Here is a 20,727-nt window from a genome sequence, read left to right on the forward strand (position 1 = left end):
TTTTTTTGTAATGTGAAATGTTACCAGATTGTGGTGACGAAACATTTTTCACAGTAACTTCCTATATGTGACAATAAAATCGCTCATTTGTTCATTCAACTTGGTTGGATTACTGTCACCCTGCAATTATTAAATGTTAGCTCCACTTGACAGAATGACATTGTAACATTGGCATACGCATGCAGCATAGTGGCTCTGACTTTATGCAGTGAAAACTGGTGTCACCTTACCTGCTTCACTTTGAATGTTAAGATTATAATTGAACTAGCAGCTCTTACTTTCTTTCCAAGTTTAAACGCCTCATCCATATTATTGTTTTATGCATGTTTGCATAGCATGCATTTACATTAATATCCTATTCTATTCTTTTGTCAACATTTGATTAGGTTTGAATCAGAAGGCTGTTCAGAGAAATCCATTGTTTATATTCTACATTGTCTAAAATTATAATGTGACATATGAATCATATTGATATATGTTACCAAGCTTTTGAATCAGCTATCTTTTTAAGATCTTAAGATTTCAAGATTCCATTGTTGGCTGAATGTGTGATGTGATTAATTATCTGTATTTTCCTTCTTGCATACAGTTTATTGTCTACAGTAGAAAATTCTTGTCTTAACGGCTACAGTTGATAATAAAGTTCAATTCAATTAAAGCTGCATGACATTTATCCTATCTCTTACGAAGTGTTTCTCGTCTGTTATTTATTTTCTTCAGTGACATAGACAGACTCCTAATCCCTCATAACCAATACCTTCCATGCAATCTTATAACCTTGTACCCTTATCCATGTTTCCTCATGCCCTCCATACTGAACCAACCAGCACTCAAACTTTCGCAATTCCTTAAAGAGGAAGATGAAGAACTGAAATACTCTTTGTCCATTTGTGACACTCACTAATGCAAAAATAAATTTGGTAAATGAAAGGAAGGATGAAGAGTGAGGGAATGAGGGCTACTATTACAGGAATATCAATTTCTTTGTCAGTTATACACTTGCTACAGCTTGGAGCTGTTCCTCTGAACACGAAATATTTCCATAAAATTATCAGAATATAGATATGTATTATCACCAAAAGGGAAATGGATATCTGGAACAATATAGGAAGTACCTGCATAGCATTGTGGTCTCTAGGCTGCATGGAAAATTGCACAGTAGCAGGGTATGCAAAATACTTACTTCTTTACCTTAATCAAAGTGAAAGGTTGTCTAACTAGTATAATTTAGAGACTTGGCATTAAAGAGGCATTTTCAGGCTGGAGACCTGTACCTGGTTGTGTGCTGCAGGTATTAGTGCTGGAGCCACAGTTATTCAAAATATGTATTAATGACTTGGATGAGTAAAGTGAATGTGCTATAACCAAGCTGCCAGATGATTTACAAAACAGTTGAAAGGCAAGTGGTGAGGATGACACAAAGAGGCAGGTTAAATGAGTGGGCAAAACACTTGGCAGATGGAATATAATGTGAGGTTATACATTTTGGCAGGAAAAACATAGAGGAGCTAAATATTATTTGATTGGAGATAGACAGCAATGAGCTAGAGAACAGATGGAATTGGGAATTCTTGTCCATGAATGGCAAAATGCTAGCATCCAGATTCAGCAGGTAACAGGGAAGGCAAGTAGAAATTTGGCTTTATTTCAAAGGCAGTGAAAGATGTCCTGGCAGTGGAGGCAGTCCAAGGAAGGTTCCTTCATACTCTCAGTTTTCTTTCCATTAATCAATCCTCAATCCATGCCAGTGTATCACTCACACTTCAATGTGTTTCAATATTGTTTACTAAACTTCCTGTGTAAAGACGTTCTGAAAGTCCAAATACACCATGTCTAGTGGTTCCTCCTTATCTAATCTGCTAATAGCATCCTGAAAATCTAACCTATTTGTTAAATATGATTTTTGATTGTTCTCATTAAGATAATTATTTTCTAGACATTTAGCTGTTAAATAATTCATAATATATTATAGTTTTTTCCTTATTACTGATATTAGTTTAATAGATTTGTATTCCATATTCTCCTCCTTCCTCCTTTCTTTAATAGTGATGTTACATTTGCAGACTTAGAATCTGCAGACTCCATTCCAGAATGCCGTAAATTGACCACCAATGCATCAACTATGTCCACCTCTACGATATAAATCATCAGGTCAGATAGATTTGTTAACTCTCCATCCCTTTAATTTCTCAAGTACCACCACCTTACTCATACTAGTTGGACAGAATATAAAAAACACAATAAAGAAATTGTAGTGATTGTAATGAGGTCAGCCAGGTGGACCTAACCGAATATGAGTTCCCTGATTGGGGCTATTAATCTAGTCCAACCAGAGTGCCCTGGCTGACAGGAAAGAACAGGAGTGTCAGACATCCTGTTCACTCGAGAGCTGGCTTTGAGGAAACTGATCGGTATCAAGGACTCTCTATGTGTAATTAAAGCCTGGCCGAGTGACGGGATATCAGCTTATGTGGTATCAGCTTATGTGGAGCTATTTTAGTCATCAGCAAAAAGGTACACTGCCGAAGAAACACAGTAGCAACAATTGTTTTGAGTTGAGGTAAGCATTTCTAACCTCATGCTATTATTTGGTAAGATTGGCACAATTGAACCTGCCATTGAAGATGGGCACAGTATGTGGAAAGAATGTGTTACCTTTTCTGGTCAAATGACATTGGGGCAGATGAAGAATAAAAGGGAAATTCTCCTGACGGCTTGTGGATTGCAGCTTTTTCAGTTATTAGGAGCCTAACGTTCCCTGAGGCACCAGATACTAGAACCTTCAAGAGTTGATGGATTTAGTTCATGACTATTATGACCCAAAGCCCCCTCTGTTTATGAGATGCTATTGGTTTTACTCGGCAATTCAAGAACCAGCGGAATCCGTATCGAGATTTTTGACTAGATTAAGATGACTGACAAAGGCATGTGACTTTGGTTAAACCCTTAATGAGATGCTGAGAGACTGTTTGGTAGAGGTATGAATGATGTAACCATCCAAAATGGCCTACCAGCTGAAGCTCAACTGAAGTTGAAACTCAACAGACATTACAACCGGAGCATATGAGTTGCAGGTTTTTCCAATGGAAGTGAACACCCTTGCCAGTCCAACTGAGCTTGGGGAACACTACTTGAGCAAAGGCAATTGCATATTCTCACTCAGGGTGTATCCTGAACACAGAGAGTCTTGGTCGACCCAGAGCAAAACCCCAAAACGAAGCCAAGTCCTGGCCAAAAGATTAAAATGTTTTTTAGGATCCAGGCTGGCAAACCATTGTAATTGCTCCTGGTATGCAGATTTAAGATAGCAAAAGCGTCCCCCTAGACTGAAATTGAGTAAGAGAACTCATTGGGCAGTATCCAGGAGAGTACACACCCTGGAAAGTCCACCTACACCTGATTTGGAACAGTTAAATCAGAAGGTTGGAAAGCAAAGGAGCCATCAGAACAGGTCAGGCAGCATCCAAGAAGCAGGAGAATCGACGTTTCGGGTATGCCCAAAACATCGATTCTCCTGCTCCTTGGATGCTGCTTGACCTGCTGCGCTTTTTCAGCAACACATTTTCAGCTCTGATCTCCAGCATCTGCAGTCCTCACTTTCTCCGAGCCGTCAGAGCAATCCAGTTTACAGAATGGGCAGTGCAGATCATACCAGTTGTGAAGCCTGATGGTTTATCTTTGTGGGAATTTTAAACAAACAGTAATGGATAAATGCCCAATCTCTTGCATAGAGGATTGATATGCAAAGGTGGGAGGGTGCTGACGTTCATGAAGCTAGACATGAGCCATACAATGTGCAGTTGTTAAATGAACATTTCCAGAAGTATGCTACAATTAATACCCATAGGGTTTGTAGTAATATACGAGACTGTCATTTGTGGTATCATCAGCTTGTGCGATTTTTCAGCAGATTATGGGCAACATTTTACAAAATCACCATTTATCTAGATGACAAACTAATAATAGAGAAAACCAGTAAGGAGCAGTTGGAGAGCTTAGATATAGTCCTTAGACATTTCTTCAAGGTGGACATACATCTTAGAAGGGCAAAATGTGTGTTTGCGACTCCTCAAGTAACCTACTTGAGCTATGGAGTCGACAATACCAGATTACACCTGTTGGAAGATGAAGGGAGGGCTAACAAAGATACCCCAGTTCCCACGTCTGCAGTGGAGCTTAGGTTTTACCTTGGGCTAGTGAATTATTATAGAAAGTTCATATAGAACCTGGCTTCCATCCTGACATATTTGCATTAACTCTGAAAAAAGGGTCAGCTTTGGAAATGGTCACATGGCCTATACACAGCTTTCTGGGAAGTAAAGAAACAGCTATCATCCTCTAAGGTGTTGAGCCCAAGTAAGATCTGGTATTCTGATACCTCCACATATGGCTTCAGGGTAGTATTATCTCATGGGTGGCCAATGGAGAATATCTAATAGTGTATGCATCCACAACTTTGGTTAATGCAGAGCGTAAATATGTCCAGACAGAGAAGGAAGGTTTAGCAGACGTATTTGGAGTCAGGAAGTTCCACCAATAACTTCATGGGTGTAAATTTGTAATAATAACAGACCACACACCCAAACTATGTCTATTTAAACAGGACAAGGCAGTGCCGCCCATACAATCTTGCCGAATTCAGTGATGAGCTCTAATACTAAGTGCATATATTTACAAGTTGGAACACCGTCTGGGAGGCCAAGTAACTAATGTGGATGCATTGAGCCACCTTCTACTTGCAGACACACCATTAGTGGTACCACCACTGGAATAGTCCTGTAATGGTTTTAAATTTTCTGGACACACTTCCAGTCACAGCCAAAAACATCAGACACAGAAAGATCCAGTCCTAGCAAAACTGAAGGAGCTGATGGTGATGGAGGAAACCAAAGGGCTGTCACAACCAGAATTGAAATCTTTCTGGACTCGGAGAGACCAGATCACAAAGAAAGATGGCATACTATTTCGGGGTGCAAGAGCGATTGTCCCTAGCAAAAATTGCCACAAGTTACTGGTTGAACTCCACCAGGGTCATCCAGGCGTTTCAAAATTAAAATTTTCTGTCTGATGGCCAGGATTGGATGCAGACATAGTCGCATTGGTGGATCAGTCCTCCGAGTGCCAATAAGGGAAAAAATTACCTCCAACAGCTTCCACACATTCATGGGAATGACTAGATAAACCCTGGACTTGGTTACACGTCAACCATGCAGGTCCTTTCGTGGGCTCAATGTTCTTAGTCATTCAAAGTGGCTGGACGTGCGGAGAGTTTATACACCAAACAGAGGATGATGATAGTAAAACTGCACACATCTTTTTTAATGCATGGACTCCCAGAAAAGTTGATCACAGATAATGGGCCATCTTTTACCAGCAGGGAATTTGAATATTTCTGAAAGTCAAATGGTATTTATCATATAAGGACAGCCCCATACTATCCATTATTTAGTTGTCTGGCAGAAGTAGCAGTCCAAACTTTGAAGTCAGACTTCAAGAAACAGCCTGCAGGTTCACAAGATACTAACTATCCCAGTTCCTAATTTGGTGTAGGACCACCCCTCAGGCAACTACAGGGATAGCTCAAGCAGAATTGTTAATGGGGAGAAGACTCTGCATCAGGTAAAATCTGATCTTTCAAGACCTGGGTGGTGAGGTGGAAAGGCATCAGGAATGCCAATATCAGACACAAGACTCCACTAAGTGAGAGAGACAGTTTACTTCAGGGAACAAGGTTTGGTGTTGAAACCATGGGACTGGCCTCACAGGGGTAAGAGGCACGGTCAATGCAGGTGAAGTCCAGTGACATATAAAGTTTGGATAGGTGTGATGGACCTGAATGAACACGTGGACCATTTGAAAGCTGCAAATTCGCAAATGTTGTGGGAACAAAACGTGCCTGGGTCTTTGACAGCTTTTCTGACAATTCCAGAACCCATGGGTTCTCTTTGTCCATCAAGCATTGAAGATATCTCGGGCATTGCCACCTTGATGCCTTTGCTGCCTGAAGAAGAGAATTAATTTTTTCCGAGATGCTTTGAGCACAAGAGATGAGCTACTATGTGTTACATACTGTATCAGAGGCAGAGTCGGAGGATCCTGACCCAGTGCTAAAACACTCTAAGGAGCTACGTAAAAAAAGTTACAAGGGTAGATTAAAAAAAAGTAAGTTGTGATGAAGACAGAAGGACACTGCAAGTGATACAAATAGATTAAGTGAGTGAGAACAGATTTTCAAAAGGAGCAATTTGTGGGAATGTGAATTTATTCATTTCAACAGGAAGAATAATAAAGAAGCACATTATTTAAACAGTGCGAGATTGCAGAGCTCTGAGGTGCAGAGATGTGTGGCTGTCCCACTGCATGATGCAGAAAAGTTTGAACGCAGGCACAGTGATAACTAGGAAAGCTAATCCAATATTGTCATTTATTGTAAGAGAAATTGAATAAAAAAGTAGGGAGGTTATATTTCAATTATAGGGGTAACATCTGGAATTTCATGTTTGGTCAACTTTTTTAAGGAGGAATGTAAATGCAACAGAAGCACTTCAGGAAAGACATACAGGAAAGACATCTATATTACTGGGTTGTCATTTGAGGAAAGGTAGACAGGTTAAGCTTCTATGTGCTGGAATTTAGAAGAATAAGTGGTGATGTGTTTGAAATGTAAAATATTATAAGGGGTTTTGACAGGGTCGATTTAGAGAACATGTTCCCTCTTTGGGAGAATTTAGATTCACTGTTTAAAATTCATAGGTCACCCGTTTAAATGGAATCAAGATAAAACAGGTGGTGAGAATTATTTTTTTGAGGGTCACATGAGCACTTCTCTTGAAAAGGTGGTGAAGAGGCAGTCCTTGAATATTTTTGAACATGGGGGTGAAACATTATCACAGCAGGAGGGATTTTTGGTTATAATCAGATCAGCCACATTCTTTTTGAATGACAGAGCAGGCATGTGGGGCTGAATGGCCAACTCCTGCTCCTTACTTGTATGTTCATAAGACCTATGGGTAGTATGCAGTGAAGTAAATTCTTGAATCAATGAGGTGCTGGAAAAGCACAGCCGGTCAAGCAGTATCTGAGGAGCAGGAGAATCAACTTTTCAGGCATCGGCCCTTTAGTCTCACTACCAGAACTTTGGCTATTCGTGCTACATTTCCCTGAGAGTCCATCACCCCCGACATTACCTCTCCTGATGAAGGGCTTCCTTCTTCTTCTTGACCAAAACCTCGATTTCTCTGGTCATCCAGCATTCCCTACATCTACCAGTCTTACCTTTCTCCCGACAGGAACATATTGTCCCTGGACGTTCGTTACCTCATTTTTGAAGGCTTTCCGTTTTCCAGCAGTCCCTTTACCTGTGAACATCTTTAGGGTGTAGGTTTGCTCGCAGAGCTGTAGGTTTGATATCCAGACATTTCATTACCTGGCTAGGTAACATCATCAGTGGTGACCTCCAAGTGAAGCGAAGCTGTTGTCTCCTGCTTTCTATTAATATCTTTCTCCTGGATGGGGTTCCTGGGGTTTGCGGTGATGTCATTTCCTGTTCGTTTTCTGAGGGGTTGATAGATGTCATCTAGATCTATGTGTTTGTTTATGGCGTAGTGGTTGGAGTGCCAGGCCTCTAGGAATTCTCTGGCATGTCTTTGCTTAGCCTGTCCCAGGATAGATGTGTTGTCCCAGTCGAAACCGCAACCTGAGCTACAAACTTTCACAAACCTTGCTGTGAACATTTGCCCCCAATCAAGTTTTGAAAGTTCTTGTCTAATACTGTCAAAATTGGTTTTCCTCCAATTTAGATCCTCTCTATCCTCTTCCATCACTATATTAAAACCAGTAGAATTATGGTTGCTGTTCACAAAGTGCTCTCCCATGGACACCTCAGTTACTTGCCCTGCTTTATTTCCCAAGAGTAGATCAAGTTTTGCACTTTTTTGAGTAGGTACATCCACAGATTGAATCAGAAAATTTTCTTGTGCAAATTCCTCTCCATCTAAACCCTTAACAATATGGCAGTCCTTGTCTATGTTTGGAAAGTTAAAATCCCCTACCATAACCACTCTATTATTCTTACAGATAACTGAGATCTCTTTACAAATTTGTTTCTCAATTTCCTGCTGACTATTGGGGGGTCTATATTACAATCCCAACAAGGTAATGATCCTTTTCTTATTTCTCAGTTCCTCCCAAATGCCTTCCCTGGACATATTCCCAGGAATATCCTCCCGAAATATAGCAGTAACATAATCCCTTATCAAAGCGGCACTCCCCATCCTCTCTTGACCCCTATCTATCCTTCCTATAGCATTTGTATCCTGGAACATTAGTCCTGTCCATCCCTGAGCCATGTCTCTGTGATCGCTATGATATCTCAGGCCCATTTCCTAACCATGCTCTATGTTCATCTGCCTTTCCTGTTATGCCTTTTGCATTGAAAAAAATGCAGTTTAATTTAACTAATTCTCTGCTTTGTTCCTGGCTGTCCTGATTGTTTGACTTGCTCCTTTTCCCAATTGTACCAGTCTCAGACTGATCTCTTTCCTCACTATCTCCCTGGGTCCCACCACACCAAACAGCCCCCCATAAAATCTTTCTAGTTCATTTCCTCCCAAGTAGCTCTAGGAAATATCCCCACCAATATATTACTCCCTTTCTATTTCAGGTGCAATCCATCCTTCTTATATCCGTCACTTCTACCCCAAAACAGCTTCCAATGATCCAAAAATGTGAATCCTTCTCCCGTACACCAGCTCCTCAGCCATGCATTCATCCGCTGTATCCTCCTATTCCTACCCTCACTAGCTCATAACACCGAGAGTAATCCAGATATTACTACCCTCGAGGATCTTTTTAAATTCCTGCCTAACTTCCTATATTCTCCTTTCTGAATACCAGCCTTTTGCCTTCCTATGTTGTTAGTTCCAATGTGTACAACAATCCCCTTCTGGTCCCACTCCCCTTTGAGAAGATCCTGCACTCACTTAGAGATATCCATGGTTCTGGTACCAGGGAGACAGCACACCGTTCTGATTTCTCACTGCTGGCCGCAGAAACGTCTTGTGCCTCTGACTAGAGAGTCCCCTATCACAATTGGTCACTTGGAACCTGACGTATTCCTCATTACAATAAAGCCAGTCTCAGTACGAGATTCCTAGTTGTTCACGCTACATTTTCCTAAGACTCCATCACCTCTTACATTTTCCAAAGCAGCATGCTTGTTTGAGATGGGGATAGCCACAGGAGACTCCTGTACTACCTGCCTCCATCTCTTACCTTTCCTGGCAGTAACCTATTTACCTGACAGTATCTGCAGTTTTTCTTTCCAAAGCAGCATGCTTGTTTGAGATGGGGATAGCCACAGGAGACTCCTGTACTACCTGCCTCCCTCTCCTACCTTTCCTGGCAGTAACCTATTTACCTGACAGTATCTGCAGTTTTTCTCCCTTCCTACAAATGCCATCCATTACACCTCCTAGCTTACTCAGGGGTAAATATAGGGTAGGGGAATGTTGTTTGGATGGGTTTCTCTTCGGAAGGGCGGTATGGACTTGTTCGGCCGATCGGCCTGTTTCCACACTGTAGAGAATCTAATCTAATCTAATCTAAAGGACATAGCTTTAGGTGAGAGGGAAAAGACTTAAAAGGGACCTTTGGGGCAACGTTTTCATGCAAAGGGTGATCATGTATGGAATGAGCTGTCAAAGGAAGTGGCGGAGGCTGGTAAACTGCATCATTTAAAAGACATCTGGATGAGTATAAGAATAGGAAAGGTTTAGAGGGATATGGCCCAAGTGCTGGCAAATGGGACTAAATTAATTTAGGATATCTGGTCAGCATGGGCGAGTTGAACCAGAAGGTCTGTTTCTGTGCTGTACATCTCTATGACTTGATGTACTTCATTTGCCAGTCTATTATAATGTGTCCAGTCTCCCATATGTAACATTGACCAGAGTATTAGATGGCATTTTTAAAATTCTGTCTGATGAATAGCAAAAGTAAGACACTGTTTGCCAACATTTAGTACCAAGGAAATTTTAGCCTCATCTCATTCATAGACATCTAAATCATAGCCAGGATTTTCCATTTTTCAGACTAATTCCAAAAATGAACCTGTTTCTAGGAGGGAAAGTGGCAGCTTACTAAGGTGAGACAAGTGTTGGTTTTAATATCATTGAGGCAGCTTTTTAACTGCCACTGGACTTTCTGCCAGACCCCAAATCAGCATGTCCTGCCTACCTGGTGACCCTGGTCAATGAGAGGCCCAGTTTATCATTCAGGTAAGAGGCCTTTTTCTCGATCTGCCTGGAGCTGAAATAATTGTAGTCTGGGCAGGATGAGGCCTTTATGTGGTCATTAGTTGACCATCAAGGGACTCAATTGGTGACAGTTCAAGATGGTTCAGTCCTGGCCTTCACACCAAAACTTCTTTAGGATAGATGGCATGGTTCTAGCTCACTACCATCCTGTGTCATTAAGTTTGTTTCCTGCCTCCAGGCCAGCTGCGACTGAACCTGGAAGATTGCAATGCATTAGTTAGTTTATTCTGTGTAGCCCTTACTAGTTGTTAAATTGTGCTTGCTGTCTTATTGATTTAATGCATTGTATATTTCCCATAATTGTGTACAATGACAAATACTTATGAAAATGCTTTTGTTTAATCGCCAATTCTGGTGTTACCTAAAATGCTTAATATCACACTGATAGCAGAATACCTCATGCTTTTCTGTGAAATTTTTTTGTGTCATTTGTAAATCAAATTGCTGTTCACTTATGAGATACAACATTGTGCTCACTTGTTGAAATAAAAATCAGACTTCATGAAAGGCAGTTAATAACCTTTAGGAATCAATCTTTTTCCCCACTTGGTTCAAAGTTTCAATCCAGTACTACTTATTGCTTTTGTGAAACTTCATGATTTAGGATTACTGGTAAGCCAATCACAGTGGGAGGAAGGACAGTCATTTGAGATTAAGTTAAATGGCAGATAACATTGAATCCTTTCAAACAATTCGTCAATTGCTTTACAGTGAATTTGTATTAATGAAATACATATTATAACAGAATAGCCTGTATTGGTTGAAGATTTTAATTTCCCCTGTATTAACTGGGCCACCTAGAGGGTAAAAGGCCCGGACTAGGTGGAATTTGTCAAATATGTCGAGAAACGTTTCCTAAAACAATATGTAAAGGGCCCTACTTGGGAGGGCGCAACACAAGACCTCCTGGACGTAAGTTTGCTCACTAAGCTGGAAGGTTCATTTTTAGACATTTCGTCACCATACTAGGTAACATCATCAGTAAGCTTCCGGTGAAGCAGTGGTGGTATGGCCGGCTTTTTATTTATGTGTTGAGGTTTCTTAGGTTGGTGTTGTCATTTCCTGTTCTTTTTTTCTCAGGGGGTGGTAAGTGGGATTTAAGTCAATGTGTTTGTTGATAGAGTTCCAGTTGGAGTGCCATGCTTCTAGGAATTCTCGCGCATGTCTCTGGCTTGTCCTAGGATGGACGTGTTGGCCCAGTCGAAGTGGTGCCCTTCCTCATCTGTATGTAAGGGTACTCGTGAGAATGGGTCATGTCTTTCATGTGGGTCACCAATCCAAGGAAATCTAAACACATAAATAAAAAGTGGGCCATACCACCAGTGCTTCACTGGAGGCTCATTGAAGATGTTACCTAGTATGGTTATGAAATATCTGAAAACAAGCCTTCCAGCTCAGCGAGCAAACTTATATCCAGAACCTCAACCCGAGCTACAAATCTTCTCAAAACTCAATAACAGAACCTCCTCTTAGGTAACGAGGTTGGGCAAGTTTTAGGGTGAGAGGGGAAAGATATAAAAGGGACCTAAGGGGCAACTTTTTCACGCACAGAGGAGGCTGGTACAATTGCAACATTTAAGAGGCATTTGGATGGGTATATGATTAGAAAGGGTTTGGAGGGATATGGGCCGGGTGCTGGCAGGTGGGACTAGTTTGGGTTGGGATATCTGGTCGGCATGGACAGGTTGGACCGAAGGGTCTGTTTCAATGCTGTACATCTCTATGACTCTATGACTCTTAAGTGACTGAAGTGTCAGTCAGAGTGCACTTTGGGTTCAGTGACTATAATTGTCTTAGTTTTAATAAAATTTTGAATAACGATAGGACAGTTAAAGTGCTAAGCTGTAGCAGGGCCAAATTTGGGGCCATTAGGCAAGATCAGCAGAGGTCAATTGAGTGAGTCTGTTTGAAGGAAAAGGAATGACTGGCAAATGGGAGGATTTTAAAATGTTTGATATCAAGAGTCTAGGGACAGTTTCACCCTGTTAGGGTAAAAGGAAAAGCTGGCAAGTTTAGGGAACCCTGGCTGACGAGAGATATAGAATCTCTGGTCAGGAAAAAGAAGAATGCATTCATTGGGTTTAAACTATCAGGTTCAAATGATCCCGAGATGATGATAAAAACTGTAAGAGTGCACTTAAGGGGGAAATCAGAAGTACAAGAAGAGTTTATGAGATGGATCTGGCCTCAGTGTTTACTGAGGAGAAAATCATGAATGTTAAGGAAAACAAGTGGGGATGTTTTGGACTGCATGTGCCTTAAAGCACAATAAGGTGCATAAATCCCCTGAGCCTGATCAAGTCCATCCTTGCATGTTGTGGGATACCCTTGCAGAGATTTTTGCTTCATCCTTAGTCACTGGTGAAGTTATGGAAATCTGGAAGGTGGCTGATATTGTTTCATTGTTTAAGAAAGGTAGCAAAGACAAGCCAGGGAACTATAAGCCAGACATCAGTGGTAGGCAAGTTGTTGGAGAGGATACTGAGAGACAGGATCAACCAACATTTGGATAGTCAAAGTTTGATTAGGGATAGTCAGCAAGGAATTGTGCATGGGAATTCATATCTGCTAAATCTTTTAGAGTTTTTCAAAGAGGTAACCAAGAGGATAGATAAAGATAGGGCAGTGGATGTTGTCTATGTAGACTTTAGTAAGGCCTTTAACAAAGACCCTTATGACAGGCTAGTCATAAAGGTTAAGTCACATGGGATCCAGAGAGACCTAGCTAATTGGATTCAAAATTGGCCCGTTGGTTAGAAGCAAAGCGTGGAAGGTTATCAAAAATTAGAAAAGCATCTTAATCAAATGGGGAAGTGGACTGAGGGTTGGTAAATGCAATTCAATACAGATAAGTATGATATTGCACTTTGGAAACTCAAACCAAGGTAGGACTTATACAGTAAATGGTAAGGTCCTGAGGAGTGTTGTGGAACAGAGGGACCTTGGAGTATAAGTACATAGTTCTTTGAAAGCGGCATCACAGTAGACAGGGTGATGAAGAAGGCATTTAGCATGTTGGCATTCGTTGGTTGAGGCATTGAGTATCGGAGTTTGAACGTTTTGTTACATATGTATAAGTGGTTGGTGAGACTGCACTTGGAGTATTGTGTACAGTTTTGGTCACCCTGTTATAGGAAAGACAGTTAAACTGGAAAGAGTGCAAAGACGGTTTATGAGGGTGTTGCCAGGACTAGTAGGCCTGAGTTATAGGGGGAGGTTGGCCAGGACAGGACTTTATTCCTTGGAGCATAGGGGAATGAGGAGGGGTGAGCTTATTGAGGTGTATAAAATCATGAGGGACATAGATAGGATGAAAACTAGAGAGCATTAGTTTAACGTGTGAGGGAAAGATTTAAGAAGAACCTGAGGGGCAACTTATTCACACAGCAAGTGGTCCGTTTTTGGAATGCGCTGCCAGAGAAAGTGGTTGAGGCAGGTGCAATAGCAACATTTAAAAAACATTTAGATTGATGCATGGATGGGAATTCCAAGGGATATGAACTGAATGCGGGCAATTGGAACTAGCTGAGTAGGCACCATGGTCAGTATGGACCAGTTTGTTTCCATTCTGTATTAGTCTATGGCTCTATAAGGAGAACAAGACTTTGAATACCAACTGGGGAACTCCACTATAAATGTTCCTTCAGCCTGAAAAATATAATTGACTATTTCTTTCTGTTAACGTTGCTACTGCCCACTTTTCTTCCATGAGGTCTAATTTTGCTCAGACGTTTGTCAACACTATCAAAAACATTTTGGAGGTACACCACAGCAATAGCATTACCTCAATGTCCCTCTCTACTACATCTTTAAAAAGATCTCCAGAATGTTAGCAAAACATGATTTTCAGAAAATCATGCTGACTCTCTAAATTAATGCACATATGTCCATGTGACTATTAATTCTATCCACAATTATAGCTTTGGAAGCTTCCCCACCATGAAATCAAACTCACCAGTATGTAATTGCTGGCCCTTATCTCTACACCCTTTTTTGTGAACAACAGCATCCTGTTTACTGTTCTCTTTGACACTGTCCTGAGTCAAAGGAATACTGAAAGATTTTGACGTTTGCCCCCAAATTTTCCACTCATATTTCCTTCAATATCTTTGGATATATCTCATCCAGACCCAGTGTCTTGTCATCTTTGTGTACAAACCATCTATCCAATACTTGCTCCTTATCAATTGTGTATCCTTCTAGTTATCAATTTCTTTTTCTTTCACCATGGCTTGGTAAAGATAGATGCAAAGTACTCATTTAATATCTCATCCCTGCCCCCTCATTTCTTGTATGAATCCATATTTTGGTCCCTAATTGGCTTTATTTGTCCTTTTATCATCCTTATGCTGCTGATGTGCTTATTGAAGGTTTGGGATTTCATTTTATGTTAGTTGACTAGTCTGTTATTATAATCTTTCTTTGCTTCATGTGTCTACTTTTTCATCTCCTTTCTGAGCCTTCTATACTCAGCCTGTTTCTCAATTGAACTTTCCATCTGAAACCTCTCATAAGCTTTTTCTTCTTTGTCTTTATTTCTCCTTTTCATCCACATACCTCTGTATTTTTTGCCCTACTTTTTCCCTTTGACAGATATACCTTACAGATCTCTTCTTTAAAGGTAACACATTGCTCAGCCATGTTTTTTTTTCCCAACATATGGTTCAGATTTTCCAAGAATAGTTGCATTCTTGCCCCATTGAATTCAGTTCTCCCCTGGTGTATTATTCTCACATTGGATTGTTTATTGTTCTTTTCCACCAAAATTCTGATCCTCGTGATACACTTATGACAAAATCACAGACATGTAATGGCACCAAAGACATTTGTCTCATCATGTCAGCATCAGCTTTTGAATGAGCATTGTTACCTATTGCCAATCTCCTGCTTTTTCCCCATGCCCTTGCATACTATTTCTATCCAAATAATTATCCAATGACTTCATGAATGCCTTATTGAACTGTTCCTTAAATGTCCTCCAAATTCACTTGATCTTCTTGACCCACCTCAGCTCCAATAACCAAGTCTAACAGTGCACCCTTTTTATTTGGGCTATATGCATGCTGCTGCAGAAAATTCTACTGAACAGAATCTAGGAATGCTTGCCCCTTGTTGCCCTTTACATTACCTTCTAAAGTTATTATCCTAGTATATATTGAGTCCTCCATTGTAACAAATGTTAGAATCTCTATAGTATAGGAAGAGGTTATTATGCCTATCGAGTCCACACTGATCCTCCAAAGAGTATCCAATCCAATGGTCAATGGTAATCCCCAGGATGTTGATAGTGGGATTTTCAGTTATGGTAAAGCCATTGATTGTCAATGGATAATGTTTATCTCATCACTGTTGAAGATAATCATTACATTGCAAAAATTCACCAAGACTCCCAAGAAAGAATCTTTCAAACTCATGATCAGAACCATCTAGAAGAGTTAGAGCAGCAGATACGTGGGACGACAAAGTTCCCTTCCAAGGCACTAACCATCTAAATTTGGAAATATATCATCGTTCCTTCATTGTTACTGGGTCGAAATCCTCAAATTCGCTACATGACAGCATTGTAGGTCAACCTACAGCAGGGGTTCAAGAAGGCAACTCACCATGATCTTTTCAAAGGCAACTAAGAATGTGCAATAAATGCTGGCCAGCCAGTGATGCCCATGTGTCATGAGTGTATATAGAAAAAGCAAAGCATTCATCCATCTTCTCTTTCTATTTCTATACTCACTCGTACATGGTACTGGGAGTAATGTGGATATTCTTACTTCTGAGGTTTTCTTTGCTAATCTTCTAGCTACTTCACTAAATTCGGAATACAGGACTACATTCCTCTTCTTAACACTGTTGGTACCAATGTGGACATAACCTTTGGCTGATCAACCTCCCATTAATAAAATCCCTTGCAGCTGCCCTGTGACATCCTTTATCCAGGCACCGGGGTGATAATGTACTACCCTGGAGTAAAGACTATGGCTGCAGAAATACTTGTCTGTTTATCCTAACTGATGAATTTCCTATAATTACTGCTCATCCATTATTCTTCCTTTTTTTCTGAATAGCTGAGCCATTTGTGGTGCTATGGGTTTCGTTCTTTTGTTATTGTCCTAGCTGATATAAATTGCTGAACAGGTCATATCTGAAGACTGAAATTTGGTTTGATAGATCATATTTAGTTTCTTGGAAGGTGTTTTAATGAGGTGGTAATTCTTGAAATGCAAGCATGCAATGCAACAGATATTTGGTAAAAATAAGAACACTGAAGTATATTACACAAAAAAAATGAAAACAATTTGATATTTACATATGACACAAGTTTAAGGATTTTCAAACACATGGTCATGTATAATCCCATTAATCCCAACAGCATTTCTTTACAGTACACACATCAGAAAGAAGTCCTGTCTCTATTGTGTTTATATGGCTTAATTTACATTATCTTTTAATTATCAGTTTTGAGAATCTGGAAGCTGTTTCCTTCAGTCTTCTTATCACTGAGCTTAGGCTTTTTCAGCTTCAAATAACCCTTCCAGGGTTTTAACAAAACACTTCTGGTCTGGACTTTTTAGACTAAACTCCTGACACTGAGCTAACCTATTTCTGAAGAACTCTAAGCTATCCCTTTCTACAAGAGCAACTGCCTTACACATGCAATTTCAGCCAACCCTTCTGCATACTAAAACCTTTGAAGTATGGGTGTTTCCTCCAACATGATTAAAAAAACTCTGGATTCTTCTATCTGAAACGTGATGCATATTTGTTTATCTTGTTGCTCATAAAGCTCACCTAAAACAATATTGTTATTAACCAGAAAATATCTCTCTCCTACTTGTTTTAAAAGAAATCATCATGGTTACAGATATACTTACAAGTTAATTATTAAACCCCTTCATAGACGTAGACCAAACTCCACATGTCCAGTTCAAAGTCCAATTTCAAAAACAGTGATATTAAACACTTCATAAATCAAGTTGCCCAACACTATACTTGCAACTTTGTCCTGTTCTCCACCCTGATATTATTCTCTAAATATTACTTAGATGCAAAAAATAGAAGTTAAGAATTATTCTAAATCAGAACTAGTATTGTTTTGGTATGTATTGAACACTTTTATTGCATCTGTGTCCTGAGATTGAAATGATTGATTTATGCAGTGCACTTCTCTATTCTGAGTTCTCAACATGAATGGGCAGCACTGATTCAATCAGAGCATCAGAGTGTTTTACTTTTTTGATTTGATAACTTCTTTGAAATTATCTGACTGTTGTTTTATTCAACATTTTTCAGAGTAAAAGCCAAAAAAGGAGTGAACCTGAAAAACATGTGGCCCAAAAATCCTGAAACCTGGCAGTTGAGATCCGAGATCATGAATGGTGGAAAACATTCCATTGCTACAGTGGAGATGAATAGGAAGCAAGGAGTTTTAAGCAGGTGAGCAATTTTTAAAAAGGCCATTGAAAATATGGCATTATAAACCATGGAGGGTAAATTTTCACATCACCTCCTGGTTCCATATTGTAGATTTGACAAAAGCTCTGCAGAGTTTCTTTGTAAATCCTGTTGATGTTGATTTTCCAGAGTTTTCATATCTCTTTCACCAAGAATGAAAACGAGTCCCTGTGAAGAAATATGGTCCCTCACTTACCAGTTTCTTCTTTTGCTGACTATTCTCTTTGTCCCTTAAGAACAGGAGTAAGCCATTTACTCTCTTTTCGGCAATTTCATCTTTGAATTAGTTAATGTGTGATCTGTCCATTACACTCATCTACTCAACTTGGTTCCACAACACTTAATTCCTTAATCTCACAAAAACTAACAATCTTGATTTTAACATTTTCACATGAACCACCATCAGCAAATTTTGGAGAGGATTCCAGATTTCCATTAATCTTGACATAAATATAAGTTTCCTGCATGGTGCTTCTGTCTATTTCTTCCTGTTTATCGACTGTTTCCCTTTCATTAACTCTTTGCTTTTAACTCTGTGCTTCTCCAGCTTTTGTCTTTTCATTACTTTCAGGTAGGAGGAGATAATAGTCACAAGGTGAGGAAAGGAGTTGTTAATTGTTATATTAGAGTCATAGAGATGTACAGCACAGAAACAAACCCTTAGGTCCAACCCGTCCATGCCAACCAGATATCCCAACCTAATTTAGTCCCACCTGCCAGCACCTGACCCAGATCCCTCCAAACCCTTCCTATTCGTATACCCATCCAGATGCCTTTTGAATGTTACAATTTTACCAGCCTCCACCACTTCCTCTGAGAGCCCACTCCAGACACGCACCACCCTCTGTGTGAAAAAGTTGCCCCTTTTTTATATCTTTTCCCTCTCACCCTAAACCCTATGTCCTCTAGTTCTGGACTCCTCCAACCCAGGGAAAAGACCTTGTTTATTTACCTTATCCATGCCTCTCATGATTTTATAAATCTCTATAAGGTCACCCCTCAGCCTCCGACACTCCCAGGAAAGCAGCCCCAGCCTATTCAACCTCACCCTATAGCTCAAATCCTCCAACCCTGGCAACATCCTTGGAAATCTTTTCTGAACCCTTTCAAGTTTTACAACATCCTTCCCTTAAGAGGGAGACCAGAATTGCATGCAGTATTCCAAAAGTGGCCTAACCAATGTCCTGTACAGCCGCAACATGACCTCCCAACTCCTGTAATCAATACTATGACCAATAAAGGAAAGCATACCAAGTGCCTTCTTCACTTGTCTATCTACCTGCGACTCTACTTTCAAGGAGCTAAGAACCTGCAGTCCAAGGTCTCTTTGTTCAGCAACACTCCCTAGGACCTTACCATTAAGTGTATAAGTCCTGCTAAGATTTGCTTTCCCAAAATACAACACCTCACATTTATCTAAAATAACTCCATTTGCCACTCCTCAGCCCATTGGCCCATCTGATCAAGATCCCGTTGTAATCCAAGGTAACCATCTTCGCTGTCCACTACATCTCCAATTTTGGTGTCATCTTCAAACTTACTAACTATACCTCTTATGCCTATATCCAAATCATTTGTATAAATGCTCCATTTTGCATGTCAATTGTGAGAAAATATAGTTCTCAGTAATTCCAATTGAAACTTTGATGTCCTTACATCTTTATTTTCCTGTTATTATTTCCTCTTTCTATCACCTTGTTCCAATGATACTCTTAATTCTATTGTTGCCCCTTTCTCCCACTTCATTATTGTTTACCCCAATCTCCATCTACATCCCATACTCTGAATGATCTGCCCCAAGAATGGGTAGTGGACATTTTTACTATTTTCCTTCTTTCAATTTCCCCTCTCTGCTAGCCATTTTATTCAGAAATATTGTTTGCTTTCATAATTGCATTTTCCTATCCGCTCTAATAAACAAATCATATATTGAAAGGGTTCTCTCTCCTTTCCTTCCTTTATTCATTTGGTCTTTTGTGTGCCAGTAATTTGAGTCTTCCTCAAGGGCTTTAAACAAAGCCACCTATTATTGACTTAATTGACTCAAAAGTAGTAATGTTTAAAATTCCAAACCTTGCATGTTTGAACTATTGGCAAAATGCATGTGAATTAATTTGAAATATTAATCTTATTGGTTTATATTTTATTCACTCAGGGAACATGGGCATTACTGGCCTACCAGCATTTATTGCCCATCCATAATTGCTCTGGAGAAAGTGACTTTTTTGAACTGCTGCAATTTTTCGGGGAAGGTATACCCATAGCACTGTTAGAGAGGGAGTTCCAGAATATTGACCCAGAGACAGTGAAGGGACAAGGATATGGTTCCAAATTGCGATGGTGTGTGACTTAGAGGGATACTTGCAGGTTATGGTATTTATCTACTGCTGTCATCTTTCCAGCTGTTAGAGGTTTTTTTTAGATTACATTACAGTGTGGAAACAAGTCCTTCGGCCCAACAAGTCCACACCGACCCGCCGAAGCGTAACCCACCCATACCCCTACATTTACCCCTTACCTAACAGGTTACAGGTTTGGAAGTTACTATTGGATGCATCTTGGTGTGTTACTGCACTACATCTTGTTAATGGTACACATTAATTCCACTGTGCAATAGTGTTTCAGGACATGAAGGTTTAACAGGGTGGATGGGGTATCAGTCAAACTTTGTCCTATATGAATTTTGTTGGAGCTGCCTTCATCCGGGTAGGTGGCAACTGTTCCATCACACTCCTGATTTGTGCCTTCTATTTGGTGGATTAGCACTGGGGTGACAAGCGATGAGTTTCTTGCTGCAGGTTTCCTACTCTCTGAACTGATTTTGCAGCCACAATATTTCAATGGCTGGCTCAGTTCATTTTCTGTTCACCTCTGGAATTGAGCTCTTTTGTCCAAGTCTTTAAAGTTGAAATTAGGTCTGGTGCTAAGTGACTGTGACAGTTTTCAGTTAAATTAAGTATAA

General features: G+C 40.1%; 1 protein-coding gene across 3 annotated transcripts in view; it reads left to right on the forward strand.

The window, feature by feature from the left end:
- tmem132e (transmembrane protein 132E) overlaps nucleotides 1-20,727 on the forward strand; it is a 713,836-nt gene that overhangs the window by 350,773 nt on the left and 342,336 nt on the right. For all 3 annotated transcript variants that reach the window (XM_043718710.1, XM_043718709.1, XM_043718711.1), the window contains one exon: nucleotides 17,604-17,747. In XM_043718710.1, coding sequence (XP_043574645.1) covers nucleotides 17,604-17,747 — 144 coding nt within the window. The remainder of the gene's footprint in view (nucleotides 1-17,603; nucleotides 17,748-20,727) is intronic.

The sequence above is a fragment of the Chiloscyllium plagiosum genome, chromosome 28, assembly GCF_004010195.1.
Source record: "Chiloscyllium plagiosum isolate BGI_BamShark_2017 chromosome 28, ASM401019v2, whole genome shotgun sequence".
In the NCBI taxonomy this organism is placed as follows: domain Eukaryota; kingdom Metazoa; phylum Chordata; class Chondrichthyes; order Orectolobiformes; family Hemiscylliidae; genus Chiloscyllium; species Chiloscyllium plagiosum.